The sequence below is a fragment of the Canis lupus genome, chromosome 19 (genome assembly GCF_048164855.1).
Source record: "Canis lupus baileyi chromosome 19, mCanLup2.hap1, whole genome shotgun sequence".
Classification (NCBI taxonomy): Eukaryota; Metazoa; Chordata; class Mammalia; order Carnivora; family Canidae; genus Canis; species Canis lupus.
Genome location: NC_132856.1, coordinates 10,917,154 through 10,935,282, shown reverse-complemented (window position 1 = coordinate 10,935,282; position 18,129 = coordinate 10,917,154). Strand labels below are relative to the sequence as shown.

The window sequence follows — 18,129 nt, the reverse complement described above, 5'->3', positions numbered from 1 at the left end:
TCCGCAAGGAAAACAATGTACCCGAGACAGCTGCTCTCAGCCACATCCTTATGAGTGAAGGCACCTGCAAGAAGGCTTGGAAAATCTTCTAGTCTTTGGTCTTGTCTACAAAAAGTTTTCAAAAAATAACTCCAGAATTCTGGGGTGTCTGGCTGGCTTGGAGTGGCATGTGACTTGATTTTTGAGCCCAACATCGGGTGCAGAGATTACTTAAATTAACAAATAAAAACTTAAAAATTAACAAATAACTCCAGAATTCAAGAGCTAAATCCAAGAAAGGATTTTTCACAGGGACAGTGGAGCCACAAGATCTAGAAGCCACCACAGATGAAGGCATGGAGATATTTGTCAGCAAAGTCACCAAGCACCAAAGGGAGAACGATGTTGGTTTGCAAGACAAACGTTTGGTTCTCAAAGTGGGATCCTTGGATCACCTGGGGACTTGTTAGAAATGTAAATTCTCAGGCCCTGCCCTAGACCTACTGGACCAGACCCCTGGGGGTGAGGTTCACCAGTGTGTTGTAAACAGCCATCCAGAGGGTTCTGACACACACAGAAGTGTGAGAACCACTGGTCTAATTATTTGGTGCACCTATTGGCACAAAAGCAAACCACAATGGATAAAACCAAAAGTCTTGCAAAAGAGAATATTTAGGAAAGCAAAGGAGGAGCATCTAATCCTTGAACTAAAATAGTAAAGAACAAGAGAGTGGAGGGACGCCTGGGTGGCTCAGTGGTTGAGCATCTGCCTTTGGCCCAGGGCATGATCCCGGGATGTGGGGATTGAGTCTCACATCGAACTTCCCACAAGGAGCCTGCGTCTCCCTCTGCCTATGTCTCTGCCTCTCTCATGAAATAAATAAATAAAATCTTTTTTTAAAAAAAAATAGGAAAGTGGGAAACTGGAGGGGGAAAAAAAAGGCCTGTTCTACTCACTTTCTATAGAAGAGAAGAAAAAAAAATATATATATATATATATGATTTGGATGGCTAAGAAGATGAATTTAAATGTAGCAATTCAAGCAGCCTGGGTGGCTCAGCAGTTTAGGGCTACCTTCAGCCCAGGGTGTGATCCTGGAGACCCGGGATCAAGTCCCACGTCAGGCTCCCTGCATGGAGCCTGCCTCTCTCTGCCTGTGTCTCTGCCTCTGTGTGTGTGTGTGTGTCTCTCATGAATAAATAAACAAAATCTTTTTAAAAAAATGTAGAAATTTTTTTCTGAGAAATCACCAAGACTAAAAAAAACCCAGAAAGTCCTCAAAATTGTAATTAAATGTGTAAAATAAAGGAGGCAAAATCAACACATAAAAAGTTAAAATTTTAACAGGGCATTGAGGAGTAAGGTATCAGACACATGGGCAAGAATGAAGGTGTTTAAGGATATGAAACAAAGTAGAAGGACATAGTAGGAATGAAGTTCACACTTGGACAGGAAGGCATCACCTTTCACCTAACTGCATGTAGTTAAAATCATATCTTTTCTCTTAAGCTATTGCCTGACTTTACGTTTGGATCATTTAACTTACTTAACCTATCAAAAACAAAACAAAACAAAAAAAAAACAAAACAAACAAAAAAAAAACATGCAGAAACATCAGCAGCAAAAAAAGGCTGAGGAGCCAGGGGAGATTTCCTACCTCCAGGAGGCCAGCCTGAGTGGGAGGAGTCGGGAGCAGCGCCAGCGCCTCTGCCCCCACCTGGTGGCCGCAGACCGGAAGGACGACCTGGCTCGGCTCCTTGGGGGATGCATCACCCTAAGCTGAACCTGCTCCAGTCAGGCTACCAAATGCTAAGGGTACAACTGGACTTTTAAAAATTTGGCAATATCCTAGGCATCCAAGGGCCATGCGTCCCCCGTGGTGGAAATGCAACCATCAGCAGGGAGGACAGCTATCTGGGGATCAAAAACTGGAGAGGACATCTCAAAGGAAGGAAGCAATAGAAACGAAGGCACACCAGTGAGGATGTCCAAGAACTTTCAGGGGCTGCCAGAGATGGAGTAGGAGAGTTTCACGAGAAAAGAAACGGCAAAGAGCCAGGCTGAGGAGGATCTTGAATCCAGGCTGAGATTTAATCTATATACAACGGGGAGCCATTGACTATTTCTGAGCAGGTGATTGATTGCACCTCACCAGCTCTTTGCACTTGCTGAACCCTGTTTAGACCACACTGCTGCCCTTTCTGGTGGCTAGAAAGGCTTCACAAGGCTGCAGAAGAACAGGAACAGAACAAAGCATGGAACATATCGTCCTCACGATTCACAGTGTCGTTTTCAAGAAAGCACATGAAAATGCTGACCATTGAAATCACCGCTCAAGCTTGCACAGGACCCTGTGGTTTTGTTTTTGTTTTAATATTTTATTTACTTATTCATAAGAGACAGAGACAGAGAGAGGCAGAGACATAGGCAGAGAGAGAAGCAGGCTCCCTGCAGGGAGCCTGATGCGGGACTCGATCCTGGGACTCCAGGATCACTCCCTGAGCTGAAGGCAGATACTTAACCTCTGAGCCACCCAGGTGTCCCTACCCTGTGGTTTTTAAAGCAGACTCATCCCCATTTTTTTTAAGATTTTATTTATTTATTCATGAGAGACACAGAGAGAGAGAGAGAGAGAGAGAGAGAGGCAGAGGCACAGGCAGAGGGAGAAGCAGGCTCTGTGCAGGGATCCCGATGTGGGACTCGATCCTGGGACTCCAGGATCACACCCTGGGCTGAAGGCGGCGCTAAACCACTGAGCCACCCAGGGATCCCCTCATCCCCATTTTATCTGTGAGGAGACAGAAGCTCAGAAGGGAAGTGACTTCCCCAGGGACACACAAGTTCCCCTGTGTGTTCCTACCTGAAATTAATGAGGTCAATCCTTTTCGAACGAGATCAGCATTCACACATGTCAGGTTGGTACCAGTTAATGAATCCTCTCAGTCCCAAAGCAAAGACACAGGCTTGCCAGGCAATGGCTCTTCTGCTATGATTTGAAGGACAGAGAGCAACTACCCTTTCTTCCACACAGACATGATTGTCCATGGAGACTAGGTACTGGCTGTTCCCAGTGATGCTCTTTTATAATCTAAGTACATCTAGGATGGGAAACACACTACCTCCTTTCAGATCCCCACCATTCATTCCTGTCAGAAATGACCCCTGTTCTAGACCAGGGACCAGCAAAATACATAGCTTGGCCTATGGGGGCCAGCTCCCACCTGATGCTTATTTTTCTAAATAAAGTTCTACTGGAACACAGCCCACACCCATTCAATCATACCTCGTCTATGGCAGCTTCTGTACAAAAAGGACAAAGCTGAGTACCCGCTACCGAGACCTTGTACCCACAAGCCTCAAACAATTACTGCCTGGGCCTTTACAGGACATTAGCCAATCCCTGATGCCTGTAGGAGGTCAGATGTTAAAAACCATTGAGAGGGGCTCAGAAGGTCAGGGGGAAACCCACAGAGCAAGCCCAGCCCACTTCTCCACATGCTACCACGAGACGAACCGGGTGGTGGCTTTGCTTTCAAGTTACCCAGGCACGGCACAAATCCTGGCTCTGTCACTTTGCACCTGTGTGTTCTAGGGTGAGGAGTCACCTAACCTCTCTTAACCTCAGTGTCTCCATCTGTGAAATGGGAGTAATAAAAAGAACTTCTTTCCAGAATCACTCCCCAGGTCCATTAGACAGGACGCCAAGTACTCATCATGATTCCTGGTGCTCAATAAAAGTAAAAACTTCATAAACTTAGCCAGTGCTATTGTCACTACACCATGACGTGTACACGCCCAGCCCAGTAAGGATAACAACCTGCGCAAAACAATGGGGAGAGGCTGCTCCCGGGGCTGGGCTGTGTCTTGGAATCTGAGATAGCCCAGGGTGGGGCACAGGACACAGGGCCCATAGGCTGAGCTTCTGGAAGCTGCACTGCCACATGGCAGTGCCTGTCCGGCGTAGCTCTCGGGCTAGACTGCGGGGCCAAGAAGGTCAGCTCATGCGTAGATTCGTTTCCTGGCTCTAAAGGCCCGCACCACAGTGTCACCAACAAGCTTATCTGCCCTATTCAGCTAGCTTGTGATTTCCTGACGGATTTAAACAGACTGAAATAATGGGCATCTTCAGGGAGGGCTTCTGGACTCCGCAAAGTCAAAGGTGTCCTAAAACAATGGACTAGCGATAGAGAATGCTCTTGCCTTATTCCGTCTTGCTTGGGGTCCTGGGAATGCCAGATCCTGCCCTGTAGATTCCAGTGCCAAGATCTGTTCAAACATCCGCAGCTGGGGAAAGCTGCTGTCTCTGCCCTCTCCTCGCTGCTCACTGCCTTCTGGCTCCAGCCTTTGGGGCATGCCGCCCTCTGGGGGTTCTTCTATACTGAAATCCTTACCGTGGGGACTGTCTTCTTTCTTCCTTTTTTTTAATTAATTGATTTGAAAGCGGGGTGGGGGTGAGCAGGGGGGCCAGGTACAGGGAGATGGAGGGGGAGAAATCTCAAGCAGGCTCCCTGCTGAGCGCAGAGCCTGACGCAGGACTCGATCTCACGACCCTGAGATCAGGACCTGAGCCGAAATCAAGAGTCAGCCACTCGACCGACTGAGCCACCCGGTTGCCCCAGGACTGTCTTCTTTCAAAACACACTGCCCACGGGGTAGCTGCTGGTGAGGCACTGATTAAAAAGGTGACTCAGTGGTGCTGCCTCCAGTTGGGTCTTGCAGGTTCTCAGCGGATGCCCTGGTGCCCGGATCCCAGGTCCCGCCTTAGGACCCAGGGGCTCATTCCCCAGCTGCCAGGGAGCTGGCCAGTGAGGCTCCTCGCCGAGTTCCTTTCAGGGCACTGCCTTTGGCCAGAGAGGAACACCCTGTCCCAGGAGCAGCCTACATCCGATGACCAGTCCATGCAAACGTACAAAGGTCCACCCCCTTTGCCTTAATTGAGGCTTCCTTCTCTGAAGGGCCGTCCCTGGACCAAGCTCCAACACTGGTCCCTGCCCACACTTTGGACGAAGCAGAGCAATGAAGTCAGAACTCATTAAAGGAGGAGCTGGAAGTCAGAATCCACGGATACCTCCAAAGGTGTGGTCTGCAGCCCGCACCTCCTCTGGGCCAGGAGGATGGCAGAGAGGGGCCCCAGGGGCGCCCCAAAGATGGGAGGGAGGAACCAGGGACATGGGATTCAGATACAAACCCTTGGGGTCTGAATCCTCCACCTAACCCTTCTCTGAGCCACATCTACCCTATGAGCCTTAACATCCTTATCTGTGAATTGGAGGTGACTCTTGCAAGGACTCTGAGAAAACTGGGAGGAAAAAGTGAAAAGGGCTTTGTGAATGGCAGTGTTTACTCACGTGATTGGTATCATTATTCACAGATATGAGATATGACCGACTGCATCATTTTTTAGAGCCCAAAGTTTGGAGGCTCCTGATCCCAAGTCTACTAAAGAAATTGTCTTTTGCCCCTTTTTCCATGACTTCCAAGATTTAAAAAAGAAAAAAACAAAAACAAAACCGGGACGCCTGGGTGGCTCAGTGGTTGAGCGTCTGCCTTCAGTTCAGGTTGTGATCCTAGGGTCCTCGGATGCAGTCCCACGTCGGGCCCCCTGCGTGCAGCCTGCTTCTCCCTCTGCCTGTGTCTCTGCCTCTCTGTGTGTGTCTCTCATGAATAAATAAATAAAATCTTAAAAAAAATCAAAGCCCTGGGGTTGGATGATGTGACCCCCAAAGGAACTCCTGATGGTCCATTTGGAAAAGCTTCCCCAGCCAGTGACTAAGAAACCCAAAAGGGAAGGTGGCCACAACCTATGGAGAGCAGGATTTCAGGGTCTCTGCTGGGACCCTATCTATTCCACCCTGTGCTCCCCATAAAAATAACATCCCTCCCCAGCACAGAGCCCTGAGTGGTGCAAACTGCTCTCTCTGGTCCTTGCCAAAAAGTGAGGGCTGGTGGGAGGCACTGGTCCAGGGACTGGTCCTCACACCTGCATGGCCACCAGCTTAGGGCTTTTCTCGGAGGAAGAGGAAGAGGAGGTCAGATATTCCAGCATCCTTTCATGCCCTGGGCCCGCTACCACAGCACCAGCCCTGGGGACCTGCCCTCGAGGGAGAAACAGACGTATAAGACGGGCACTCGGGGGATCCCTGGGTGGCTCAGCGGTTTGGCGCCTGCCTATGGCCCAGGGCATGATCCTGGAGTCTCGGGATCAAGTCCCGCATCGGGCTCCTGCATGGAGCCTGTTTCTGCCTCTGCCTCTCTCTCTCTCTCTCTCTGACTCTCATGAATAAATACATAAAATCTTAAAAAAAAAAAAAAAAAAAAAAAAGACAGGCACTCTATTAAAGAGGTGCAGCACTGGGGAATAGGCTGGTGGGCCCAAGGCTGGGGACCACGGTCTTCAAGATCTTCAAGGGTTGATCTTCAAGATCTCCTAGGCTCCAAGCAAGAGATGTGAGCAGATATGGCCACCCGCCCAAAGCCAAATCCCCTGCTGGGCAAGTGTCACCCCCAGGAGACAGGACCAAGTCGGTATTTCCACTCAGCGCTGTGATTCATGGAGGGGTGGGGGGCAGAGGGCCACTTGAGGACGAGGACGGCATGCCCCAAAGCGTTCCACCCGCCTACGAGCCTGGCTTTACTCAGGCCCCAAGAACTCCCATGTCCGGATTTCCCGGCACCCCCTCCACCGTGTCACCCAGGCCCAAATTAGCCCGAACAGCTGACGGGCAGGGCAGCCGGCCACGGCCTCTCAGCTACGTCGTGCCTGAGGCAACCAATGCATTTCACATACACTTCAAAGACCTATGGCTTAGCTAACATCTCTCATCTGAATCGAATCAAGCCTATTAACTTTTGGAAGAGGCCCTCACTCCAGAAACCAATTGCTCGGTTCAAGAACCCCCTACCAGGGGATTGGGAATTTGGGTCTAAGTACCTTATTCCTATAGGGGCTGTGTAAGAATTTGAAAACTATAGTCTACAGAAGACTTTTTGTTTAATGACTTTTTGAAAGTGCACTTATATAAAGATCGAATACTAGTATGTATCACAGAGTGCCTTCTTTGAAAAGACCACCATTTTACAACATTGGAATTGTTTAAAAATTCACAGATGTCTGATGGCCCCATGTATCATAAAGCCAGGATTCAGAGCCAAATTTGTGGGCTACAGAGCTTTAGGTGAGCTTCTAGTATGTCCTGCCCAAATCTGGGCTCACTGGGCTGGATGTAAAGAATAAAACCGACCACATTCTAGATGCAGAAGAGCTGGGGCCTTTTGGAAAACAACCAGCCCTTCTCTACTCTGCAGGGAATGACAGGCCCTGCAGCCAACTTCAGCCATTTTGATAAAAGAGGTAAACTATAGGGCAGCCTGGGTGGCTCAGCGGTTTAGCGCCGCCTTTCTGTGTGTGTGTGTCTCTCATGAATAAATAAATAAAATCTTAAAAAATAAAAAAAAAAACTTTTAAAAAGAGGTAAACTATAAAAGACCTCCTACTCAGTATGTAGTCAACAGGCCACCTGCAGAGGCATCACCTGGATGCTTGGTAAAAATGCAGACTCTTGGGCTCCCTCCCAGACCTCCTTAATCAGAAACTGCATTTTTAAAAAAAGATTTTATTTATTTATTTATTCACAAGAGATGCAGAAAGAGGCAGAGACACAGGCAGAGGGAGATGCAGGCTCCCCGCGGGGAGCCCAATGCAGGACTCGATCCCAGGACCCCGGGATCACGCCCTGAGCCAAAGGCAGATGCTCAACCACTGAGCCACCCAGGGCGTCCCTAGAATCTGCATTTTAACAAAATCCCCCCAGGTGATTTGTGTGCTCAGTGCAGTTTTAAAAGTATCCCTCCAGGAGGGAGAAAGATAATAATAAAGTAACTGCTGGATGATCTCAACATGGGATGTGCTACTTTGCACAGACAGCTCCTACTCATCCTTGGAAACCCTTTTCAAATGTTGCTTCCTCTCTGAAACCCTCTTGATTTTTTTCCTCCAGGGAGACAGAATCAACTAATGCCTCCTGAGGGTGACACCTGGGGGTGACAAATATCGATAGTAAAGACCTCTCTCCTTCATCATCCCTCCATGTTGTCATTACTTAGGTTTTCAGACTTGTGGCTGGGGACTGCGTGTCATGTATGGAAAATAGGAAAAATTCTATAAGGGACTGAACTGAAGCATGAAATTAGCAGACAGGAAGTCCTGATATAACTGCCGCTGGCAGGCTGACAGGCAAAAGGGCCATCTCCCTGCTTGACAATAGGAGGTGGCTCTACCACTGTGAGTGGACTCTGATGCAATTCCCTCTAGGAAAACCAGGCTCACACTCAGATACCAAGTTCTGGTGGAGAGAAATGGAATAAGCAAGAGTGATCATTATGGGGTGAGGTGTGGGCCACAGAGGGCAGAGGCCCGTGGTACTGGAGCATCTGGCAACAGGCAGGAAGTGCCAGCTCCCTGCAGAGCAGGACGGCAGACTCTGGCAGAGGATGCCCCTCCGTGGCCAGGAATCAGGATGGCAGGAAGGAGGGGCTGGGACTCTCGAAGGCCTGATTACACCCCCTTCCTACCCACCCCTTATGCAAGGGTCCCCGAGATTTCTAAAACCCAGAACTAGAACCTTCCTACCACCCCTCCTGCTGCCTCCTCCAGGTAAGGCTTTAGATTCTCTTTACCTTTTTTTTTTTTTAATTTTATTTATTGGAGAGAGAATTAGAGAGAGCGCAAATAGGGAGAGGAATAGGAAGAAACAGACTCCCCGTGAGTGGGGACCCCGACGTGGGGCTCAAGATCTGAAATGAAGGCAGACACCTAACTGACTGAGCCACCCAGGCGCCCCCTCTCTTTACCTCTTAACACTGGTTCGAAGTACCCACAGGCTTGCTACCAGTCCTCTCCTGCAACTGCAGCCCCTCTGCTAAGAGGAGCGGTGCTCCTGAGCTCACAGCAGCTCCCACCCAACTGCACCGACCCAGCCCAGGACCTGAGAGTCTTGGAATTGCTCTGCTTTTTAAAGCAGACATTGATTGAGCACTTACTATGTGCCAGGCACTGTGCTACTGGCAGCCACAGCCCATCCTGCACACGCCTAAACCCTATCTTAATTCCAGAAAACTGGGCTCCAGGCAGGTTTGTCAACTGCCCAAGGTCACTGCTGCTGCTCCATTGTGCTACATATCAGGACCGAAGAGCCTGACGGCAGCCAGACAGAAAATGGGCTGTTGCTCCCAGAGCTCTGTAACCCACCTTGGCCTGACTGTCTCATGTTTACGTAAATCCCACGGTTGGGGTTCCGGAGTGAGGGACTGAGGATGGCTCCATGCAAACTCTCCTCACTGGAGAACTGAGGTATCAAAGCAGAGGTTGTGGGGACAGGACCCCTGGGAGGTAGTAATGACTATAGAATGAATGCATTGGCCTGCAGAGGGAGGAGACCCCTAACTGGGGGGAACTGGGGGTTTCATGAAAGGGAACGCTGGCTGAGGCTGCCATGTCCAGCTGTTCAAGCTGTGTCCTGCCCGGCTCCTGGGAGCATCATGCTCACAGCCCATGAGGTAAATGGCACGTCCTAGAACAGTGCCACAAAGCACCCGCACTTGGATTTGGCCTTTGAAGGATGGGTCTCCAGAGAAGAGCCTAGAGTGGGCATGCCTGTGGTGGGAACAGAATCACCATGGGTGCAAAGCAAAAGGACCCTGTGGGAACTGGCAAGTCGTCAGGCCTGGCTGGAGGTACACGAGGCAGACTGGCCAGAGCCTGGGGCAGAGGTGACGAGGGTGGGTGCCCTTGTTCGACAGATGTTAGCTTGGGCCACACCTACACAGTGGGTGGGAACCAGCGCTTCTCATCCAGGGATGACTGCCCCTTAGGGGACTTTCAGAATTGTCTGGATACACTTTTGGTGGTCACAACTGAGGGGAAGGTGCCAGCCATATTCAGTGGGTAGGGCCAGGGATGCTGCTAAACGTCTCACAGTGCCCTGGGCGGCCGCCCTCCCAACACAGGTCATCTGGCCTCGAACGCCAGTAGTGCCCAAGTCCAGACACTCTGCTCTCAACCAGAAAGCTGCTGATGCAAAGGAAAGTGGCCCCACAGAGGTGTGGTCCGGCTGAGATGGAGGGCTCCTCAGGGAGCGTGGGGCGGGGGGGTGGGGGGGGGCGTTGAGAAGCGCAGGCTTTGAACCGGAGTGTGAGAAGGTGGTGCCATGAGGGGACAGGCAGCTGGGTGTGTGCATGTGTGTCCATGCGTGTGTGTGTGTGTGTGTGTGTGTGTGTGTGTGTGTGTTGGCAAAGAGAGCCCAGAAGTGTAGGGATGGTGAGGCCACAAAGAGAGAGCAGGGCTCTGGGGCCAGGCCAGGAATCAACTCTCTACGGGAGATCCCAAGGCCAAGCGTGGTGGACCACCGTGCAAATGCTGGCCCCACAAGGAGGGGCCCTGCAGTGGGGCAGTCTTTGGTGTAAGAGGACATGGAGCAGGTCTTGCCTCTCTGAGCCTCGGTTTGGGGGTCAAAGCCCCCCTTACCTTGCCACGTGCAGGTGAGGATGAGACGTGGGGCTGGGTACTCAACAAGTGGTGGCTACTGTTACCAACTACTCTAACTCCTTATGTCACCAAAGCAGATGCCCAGAGAGGGTGTCATGTTCCACCCCCACCGTTTCATATGGGAGTGACAGAGGCCCAGAGATCACACAGAGATGGGCCCCAAATCACAGAGACGACAAGACCAGGTCTCTGAGGGGGACTCTCACCACTGCCCAGAGCTGCCCCCTGGGACTGATGCAATGGGGTCTGGAGGAGCACAGTTCAGCCCCCAGCAGGCCCCAGGCCCTGCCCTTAGGGGTGAGCCCTGTGGGGTTCCCTCTGCTTCCAACAGTTGCTAGGGCACAAAGCGGTGGGGTCGTCTGGTGGGCCAAGCCCTCCAGCAGCTGATCAGCCAGCCCAGCCTCTCCAGAGAGGCCCTCCAGCTGGGGGCAGGCCTGCTCCAGCAGCTGACCTCTTGACACACAGCCCCCCACAGCTTTTCCCAACCCCCTCAAATATCCAGTAGATGGAAAGCGTGTGCAGCAACGCCTCACCCAACAGAGTTTTGTTTTGTTTTGTTTTGTTTTGTTTTGTTTTGTTTTGTTTCTTTGCTGTGATTAATCAAACCTCTGGGGGAAAACAGTGAAGTCATCTGGGACAGAAACCCGAAGGGAGAGCATTGGCATTAGCATCAGCCAAGAACATAACTCACAACTGCCTCATGACAAGAGCGTGGTTGTTAACTGTCCATCTAATTGCAATTTATACCCAGAAGGGCCAAGTTTAAGAGCTCTTCAAGACAGAGAATGATCTGTCCAATCAATCTCCTCCTGCCCTCCCTCCCCCACTATCAGTGGGTCACCTGAAAAGCAGGCTCTCCTAGGTGCCCAGCCCACCCAAAACTGGGGCACGACATCCCTGAGAAGGTGAGGTGGATAGGCTACGCCGGAGGGACCAGAGGGCCCCAGAGAAAGGGAGGAGCTGGGAAGTTCATTTTCAGACAGAGAGACACTTAAAGCCAGGCCCCCTGTGCATGTCCACCTTTCTCCTAGTACAACACTCCTGTCAGATATTTGGTTGCCTCCAAGTGACGGGGGTGCTCACTTCTTCCCCAGGCAGCCAGTTCCAGGGTTGGAGCGCTGCTTAGAAGAGCCTTATTTCTCTGGAGTCCAATACCACACACCCATCCCAGCCGTCTCCAGTACCTTTCTCCTCCCATATCCCTCATATTTGTGCAACCACCACAGGCTGAGCTCCCGATGAGTGTCCAGCCCTATGCCAGGCATTGGACAGAATGCCTTCCTGACAGAAAGTGTCCCTGCTGTGACAAAGCTCACAGTCCAGCCTTAACAAGTTTCCTTCACATACCAACCTCCCTGGACACGCTCTGTTTCCACCCTTATCCTCCTCCGCCCCGGCTCTCAGGAGAAATACACCCATCTCCTCCCTCAGGAATACCTGCCAAGATTCTCAGACTCAATCTCAAGAATGCAAACAAAACTTGTAACAAGTAGGATGGGGGAAGAGGAGGAGAAGATCACATGGCCCCCAAGTGCCACAAGGTGCACTATGTCACTCTCATAACAGCCCCAAAAGCAGGCTTCACTTCCTTGATTATACAGAGAAGGAAGTGGAGGCCCAGAGAGGTCTAACAGCTTGCTCAAGGACACACAGGAGAAAAAGGCAGAGCGAGCTCCAAACACAGGCCAACCACGTGGTTCTTTCCCTGCACAAACGATGCAGTTCCACAGGGTCTGCCCCCTGTCCTGGTCCATCAAACAGGTCCCTTGGTCCTTGTGCAGTCTCTACGCAGTGGAGGTCCCCACCCTGTTCTCTGGGCATCTTCTTGCTCCCGTGGAAATCAGTGGGTTTGAGAGAAAAGGTGACTATTCTGAAAGAAAAGGTGACTATTCTGAAAGGCTCATCTATGAAGTGTGAGATTGTTTTGTTTGTTTGTTTGTTTTTTAATTCAAAAGCTTCTCCTCTAGGAACAGAAAGTGCTTGTGAAGGATACATAGGGGGCTGGTCCAAACCTGCCGTGGGTGTCTGGTCTCACCCTTCCTCCTGCAGTCTCCCCAGCCTCTCTAAAGCAGGGCTCCAACAGCAGGTGGTTGCTTTGGGTGGGGAGGAGCTCAATTATTACCATGCTGCTCCTCTTCCTTTTCTCTCCTCTCACTGTTTCTGCTTCTAAACAATGGAAATATTGAAATTGAGAGTTTTCTTCTTTGCTTTGGCTCTTAGAAAAAGGAAGCCTTCTGTGGCTCACCTCTACACACAGAGCCTTTATTATTATTACTATTATTATATTATAATTTTCCTATCCTTTTCTCCCCTTCATCCAAGTTTCCTTGTATCTACTTTGCCTTGCCACAGTACCCAAATCTTTGTGGCCAACCTCTTATGACTTTTGGACAAGGTGAGCTTGTCCTGTAAAGACAGCACTCAGTGTGAACTAAGATGTAGGAGGGAAAGAAGTCCATCAAAGGAGACAGGTGTGAAAGGAGCACCTGGGTTTGGAGAGAATGCCAGAGCACACAAACCCCAATGGAGGCAGGGACTTTGAGGACTGCGAAGGGCCTGGAGGCCAGCTGCCAAGGCAAGCATGACTTCTCCAGCTGCGCTGGTAGCCCATGATCTGTAGCCAGTGGTAAGGAGCTTCTCACTCCCTCGGAGGCTTTCATGATGAGGCTACTGGCAGGAACAGATCCCACATTTGCCCCATTCCCTTCACCTCTATCTATACCCACCCTCCACCACCAGGCTTCCCTGAAGAACGTCAGGCTGCTCTCAAAGTGAGTCCTGAACTTCCAGTCTCCACTCCCCAGGAGATGAGCGGAGCAAGGGGCCCTGATCTGGATAGTTTGCATCGCTTCTAAATGCCCTTCCTCCTGGAAAGTGAGGGCTGTGCATTCCTTCCACAGTGCTGACCAATCTCTTGAGTAGCTCAAGTCTATTTGTTTTATTCTTTACCACTTGCCAATGGCCTCCAGGCGGAGTCGTATCTCCAAAGTGACCGTAAACACCATTATTTCTATGGTCCAGCCTGCTACTTGCAATTATCCCAATTCATGCCAATTGGGCCCAGAGCCCACATCCACTCAGACCCTCACTGCAGCCCTGAGGCCGAGGCATCACTTGGCTGGGCTGGTGACCAGAGCCCGAATCCTCAGGGCTTGATAGGCCTATCACACGGGGACTGGGTGCCTGCCCCTGGCAGCAGCAGCAGCATCATGAATCCCCTGCTGGCTGCATCTGTTCCCTTCTCAGAGCACTCAGGACAGAGTGCTGAGGAGGACAAGGGGGACCTGGGCTTTCCATGTGGCACCCACCCTTTCCTCTGAGCTGGGAAAGAAGCAGAGGAACAGATGGAAGACCTGAGGTTCTTAGAATCTGTTTCTCTCCCTGCTCCTGGAGCCTGAAAGCAGGAGCCTGGCCGTACTGAAGGCCCACCGGGGAAATCCTCAGGGGACCCTGTGCACCTAAAAGGCCTCTGGTCCCCACTCTAGCTGGAGGCGCTCTCTCACTCTCTCTCTTCCTGTGTTTTCAAGACAGAGACGTGGATTGTCTGGTGGCCTTTTATTTTTTTTTTTTCTGGTGGCCTTTTAAAGTGTAGGAAAGAAAGAAAAAGTAATAAAAGTGTAGGAAAGATCTATACCTCACTCGATGATGATGATATGTGTTGACCATATACTCTCATTCTTTAGGGAGGAAACTGGAAAAGGAGAGCAGGTGAGGGGGGTGGACAAGAGAGTCCTATGAAGAGGGGGTGGGGGAAAGAAGGAGGGGGAAAAGTGAATGGGAGAGGCCAGGGGAGGGAAAGACAGAAGAATCAGAGTATCTGCTGAAAAAATGCACTGAACACTGAAATGTCCTTATTCTAAAAGCAAGATGCTAATGGTCAAAGGAGAGAAGGGGACCGACCCCTCACCCAAAGTCCCACACTAGTAAGGGCTGGAGGGAGGGCTCCCCAGTATGTCTCCCCAGTATCTACTCAGGATCCGTCTCATTTCCTCAAGGACTGGTGTTTGAACTCCTCAAGCCCTGGGTCTGGTATTTTCCACCCAGAAAATTGGTGTAGCCTGATGTCTTAATTAGAAATACCCACTGCTGACTTATGCCCAACCCAACTCCCTAGCTCTGTGTCCTTCATCAGAAGCTTGGCACAGGAGGAAACAGCTGGGGTGGGAGCAGGAACCCCCAGCTCTAGTCTGTCTCCAATTGGTTGTATGACCAGGAGCAAGCACCTTCCCCACGCTGGACCCCTGAACCCTTTCCACAAGATGTGACCAGAGGGGGATCCCTGGGTGGCGCAGCGGTTTGGCGCCTGCCTTTGGCCCAGGGCGCGATTCTGGAGACCCAGGATCGAATCCCACATCGGGCTCCCAGTGCATGGAGCCTGCTTCTCCCTCTGCCTGTGTCTCTGCCTCTCTCTCTCTCTCTCTCTCTCTCTCTCTCTGTGACTATCATAAATAAATAAAAATTAAAAAAAAAAAAAAAAAAGATGTGACCAGAGGCTGCACCATGGAACCAGGCTGGCTTTGCTGGGTCTGCACAGCAGTCCTCCCCCCACACTACCCCAGTCCGCTGCACCCCAGGTGATCAGTGAGTGCTGAACTGAAAAGATAATTGCCCTGGCCACTAAGAAAAAACGCTAGGTTAATAGGGAGGGCTGGGTAAAGCCAGGACTCTGTGGTTTCTGGAAGAGAGCAAAGCAAAGTTATCCGGCTGAATGAAGGGAGATTTCAGCTTCCAAGGCATGGTTGTATTTTAGACCTTTGGGAACAGGAGTGATCACATCTAGAAATGGGGCATTTCTGCAAAAAGGGTAAAAGTAAACCCCTTGATCTACCCTTATAAGCATTAGAGTCGCCTGCATCCCAGTGCAGTGCTATGTGCTTACCCCCAAACAAAAAGGTGTGGAGCTACTGGAATTGTGTGTGATGAAGGCTGAGCTGCCTGAAGCTTATGGCAGCCCAGGGCTGGCCACAAGCCCCGGGACCCACGACACTCTCTGCTCCCCCCAAGCTCCCTCCCCACAGACCATCCCATTCCCTCTCTCTTCCCCTGGTCTTCCCCACACAAGCCACCCTCAGCCCAGACCTCCCCAGTCCTCCCATGAGGAGAGCACATTCCTTCCCTACAGAAATCACCCAGCCTCCCAGGTCAAATTGAAATTTTTGTGTAGGGGCTCCCTCCCTTTTTCCACCCACCCCTTCCCATCCTCCAGCACAAGCAACACAAGCAAGATCTCTGGCCCTGGGCACCCCCCAACACCCCTCTCCCCACTTGCCCCCTGTGGCACTCACCTTTCTACCTTACAAGACTCACCACCTCCAACAGGCGAGGGCTTCAGGGACTGGACCCTACATCCCCAGGAGGCCCTGCCCTGTATGTCCTCCGCCCGGAAGGAGCTGGACAAATCAAACAGCCCACCTGCTGCTGCCCGCATCCAAACCAGGCCCGGAGTGTTCGGGCCGACTTGAACTTAAAAGGGAACTTCAACACTGAGTACACGTAGAGTGGTGGGAGCTTGAGCTTGTACCCGGGTTGGAAAGTTTCTCCCACCACTCACTAACCAGGTGGGAAAGTCACTTGCCGTCATACGGAACCCTATGCCCCACAAGGAGCGCAAGGACTGTGCTACCTAAGGACGTGCGGGCGCCATCTCCTCCTCTCACTCCCCTACTGCCTGGTGAGATGCTTTCCTCATTGTGCCATTTTACAGAAGATGAAGTCAAGGCTCAGGGAAGCTAAGCCCCAAGTCCCTGGGCCAATGGACCCATGGAGCCCCGACTCACCCCCAGCTCTGCGGGATTCCTAAACCCACTCCCCCCACGCCCCACCCAGCCGCTCGGGATCCCCAGAGCGCGGTCGGTGCAGCGCAGGCAGGACGAGGACCCCCGTGCCCCCACCCCCGCCCTCCTGCTCCCTCCTCCGAGGTCCCCGCCCCGCTCGCTACCTTCCTTGGGCGCATCGGCGTCCCAGACGCTCCACATCTGCACGAAGAAGAACGGCGTCCAGCACACGATGAAGGCCAGCACGATAATGAAGGTCATCTTCACGGTGCGGATCTTGGCCTTGGAGATGAGCTTGACGCTGCTGACCCGAGCCAGGGCCGCGCGCCCCGCGCCCTCCCGCCCCTCCGCGGCCGCCGCCGCCGCCGTCTTGAGTCGCAGGTTCTGCCAAATTTTGAAGCTGATGAGGCCGTAGCAGGCGGCGAGCACGATGACGGGCACGATGTAGACGGAGAGCGTGATCCACGTGACGTAGGCCTTGGGCCCCCAGGGCTGGATGAAGACGGCCCAGCAGTCGAAGACGCCGTCGGCCACCTCGCGCAGCGAGAAGATGTGCACCTGCGGCGCGCTGGCCACCAGGCAGCCCAGCCACGTGGCGAGCACGGCCAGGCGGTCCGCGCGGCGGCGCAGCGCCCTCAGCGGCTGGCAGATGGCCAGGCAGCGGTCCAGGGACATGAGCAGCAGCAGGTAGGTGGAGGCGAACATGCCCACCACCTGCAGGTACTTGACCAGGCGGCACAGCAGGTCGGGCCCGTAGAAGCGGAAGGTGATGTCCCACAGCAGCTGCGGCAGCACCTGGAACACCGCCACCACCAGGTCGGCTATGCTCAGGTGCTTCATGAAGAAGAAGAGGCGCGAGTGCTTGTGGCGCGTGGTGCGCAGCGCCAGGAGCACGCACGCGTTGCCGCTCAGCGCCAGGAAGAGGATGAGGCACAGCACGGCCACCTCCACGCGCGCCAGGGCCTCGTTGCGCTGCGGGGGCCCGGCCGTGCGGTTGCCCTGCGCCGCCGGGGCCGCCTCGCTGCCGTTGCCCGCCTCCGCGCTCCAGTTGGCCGCCAGCGCGCGCTCCATGGCCGCGCCCCCGGCCCCCAAGCCCTTCGGAGGAGGCGGCGCGGCGGGGGGTCCGCTCCCGGAGACTCCGAGGGGGCCGATCTGCTGGTCCCGGCCTGGAACGGATCCAGAGCGCGGCCGTGAGAAGACCGAGCGCTCACCTCCCGAGGCGCGCGCGCGGTACAGGTGTCCCCGCCCCAGGAACCCCAAGTTCTTTGGGACTAGGGGCGCCGCCGCCTCCCGGGGGTGCTGTTCAGGCTGTTCAGCCGCGCCCCCCCCCCGAAATCCCCGTTGGGGGTATCTCCTCCGAGCCCCCGGAATCTACCAGACTGACAGCTCCCTCCCTAAGATGCTGGGGCACCTGCACCGAGGGAGGGGGCGGATTCCAATGGAACACTCCCCACCGCCCCGGGACCGGGCCTCCTGATCAGGACCCCTCAGCCGGAGATCCCGAAACTGGCGACCCGCCTGCCCCCCTCCGAGCCTCGGCACGTCGGTCTTCCGCAAGACGCCCCAACAGCCATCAGTCCTTACTCGGGTTGCTTCCCCCGGCGATTGCCCCAAACAGCCACTTGCTTGGGAATCCCCCGCTCAGCACCATCCCCCTCAACCTCCGATCTCTAGGACGTTGGCCATCCCCTCGCGGGGGCATCGCCACCCCAACCCCGCGGTTCCTCCTAGCCCCAGGGCGCCCAGCTGCCGCTCCCGGGGACCCCTCCCGTGGGGATCCTCCGCAGCCCAGCGGCCCCTGGAAGCCCACGCGGTCCCGGCCCTCGACAGTT

At 53.1% G+C, this 18,129-nt stretch overlaps 1 protein-coding gene across 4 annotated transcripts in view; it reads right to left on the bottom strand.

The window, feature by feature from the left end:
• Positions 1 to 18,129, bottom strand: part of OXTR (oxytocin receptor) — a 27,090-nt gene extending 8,961 nt beyond the window's left edge. The window contains exons 1-4 of one of the 4 annotated variants that reach the window (XM_072785293.1): positions 17,882 to 18,129; positions 16,462 to 17,463; positions 15,809 to 15,913; positions 12,553 to 12,689 (exon numbers count right to left, since the gene is read on the bottom strand). In XM_072785293.1, coding sequence (XP_072641394.1) covers positions 15,852 to 15,913; positions 16,462 to 17,463; positions 17,882 to 17,999 — 1,182 coding nt within the window. In that variant the 5' untranslated portion in view covers positions 18,000 to 18,129 and the 3' untranslated portion in view covers positions 12,553 to 12,689; positions 15,809 to 15,851. Of the gene's footprint in view, positions 1 to 12,440; positions 12,690 to 15,808; positions 15,914 to 16,461; positions 17,464 to 17,881 lie in introns of those variants that run through there. The other 3 variants (XM_072785294.1, XM_072785292.1, XM_072785291.1) reach the window with 3 other exon arrangements.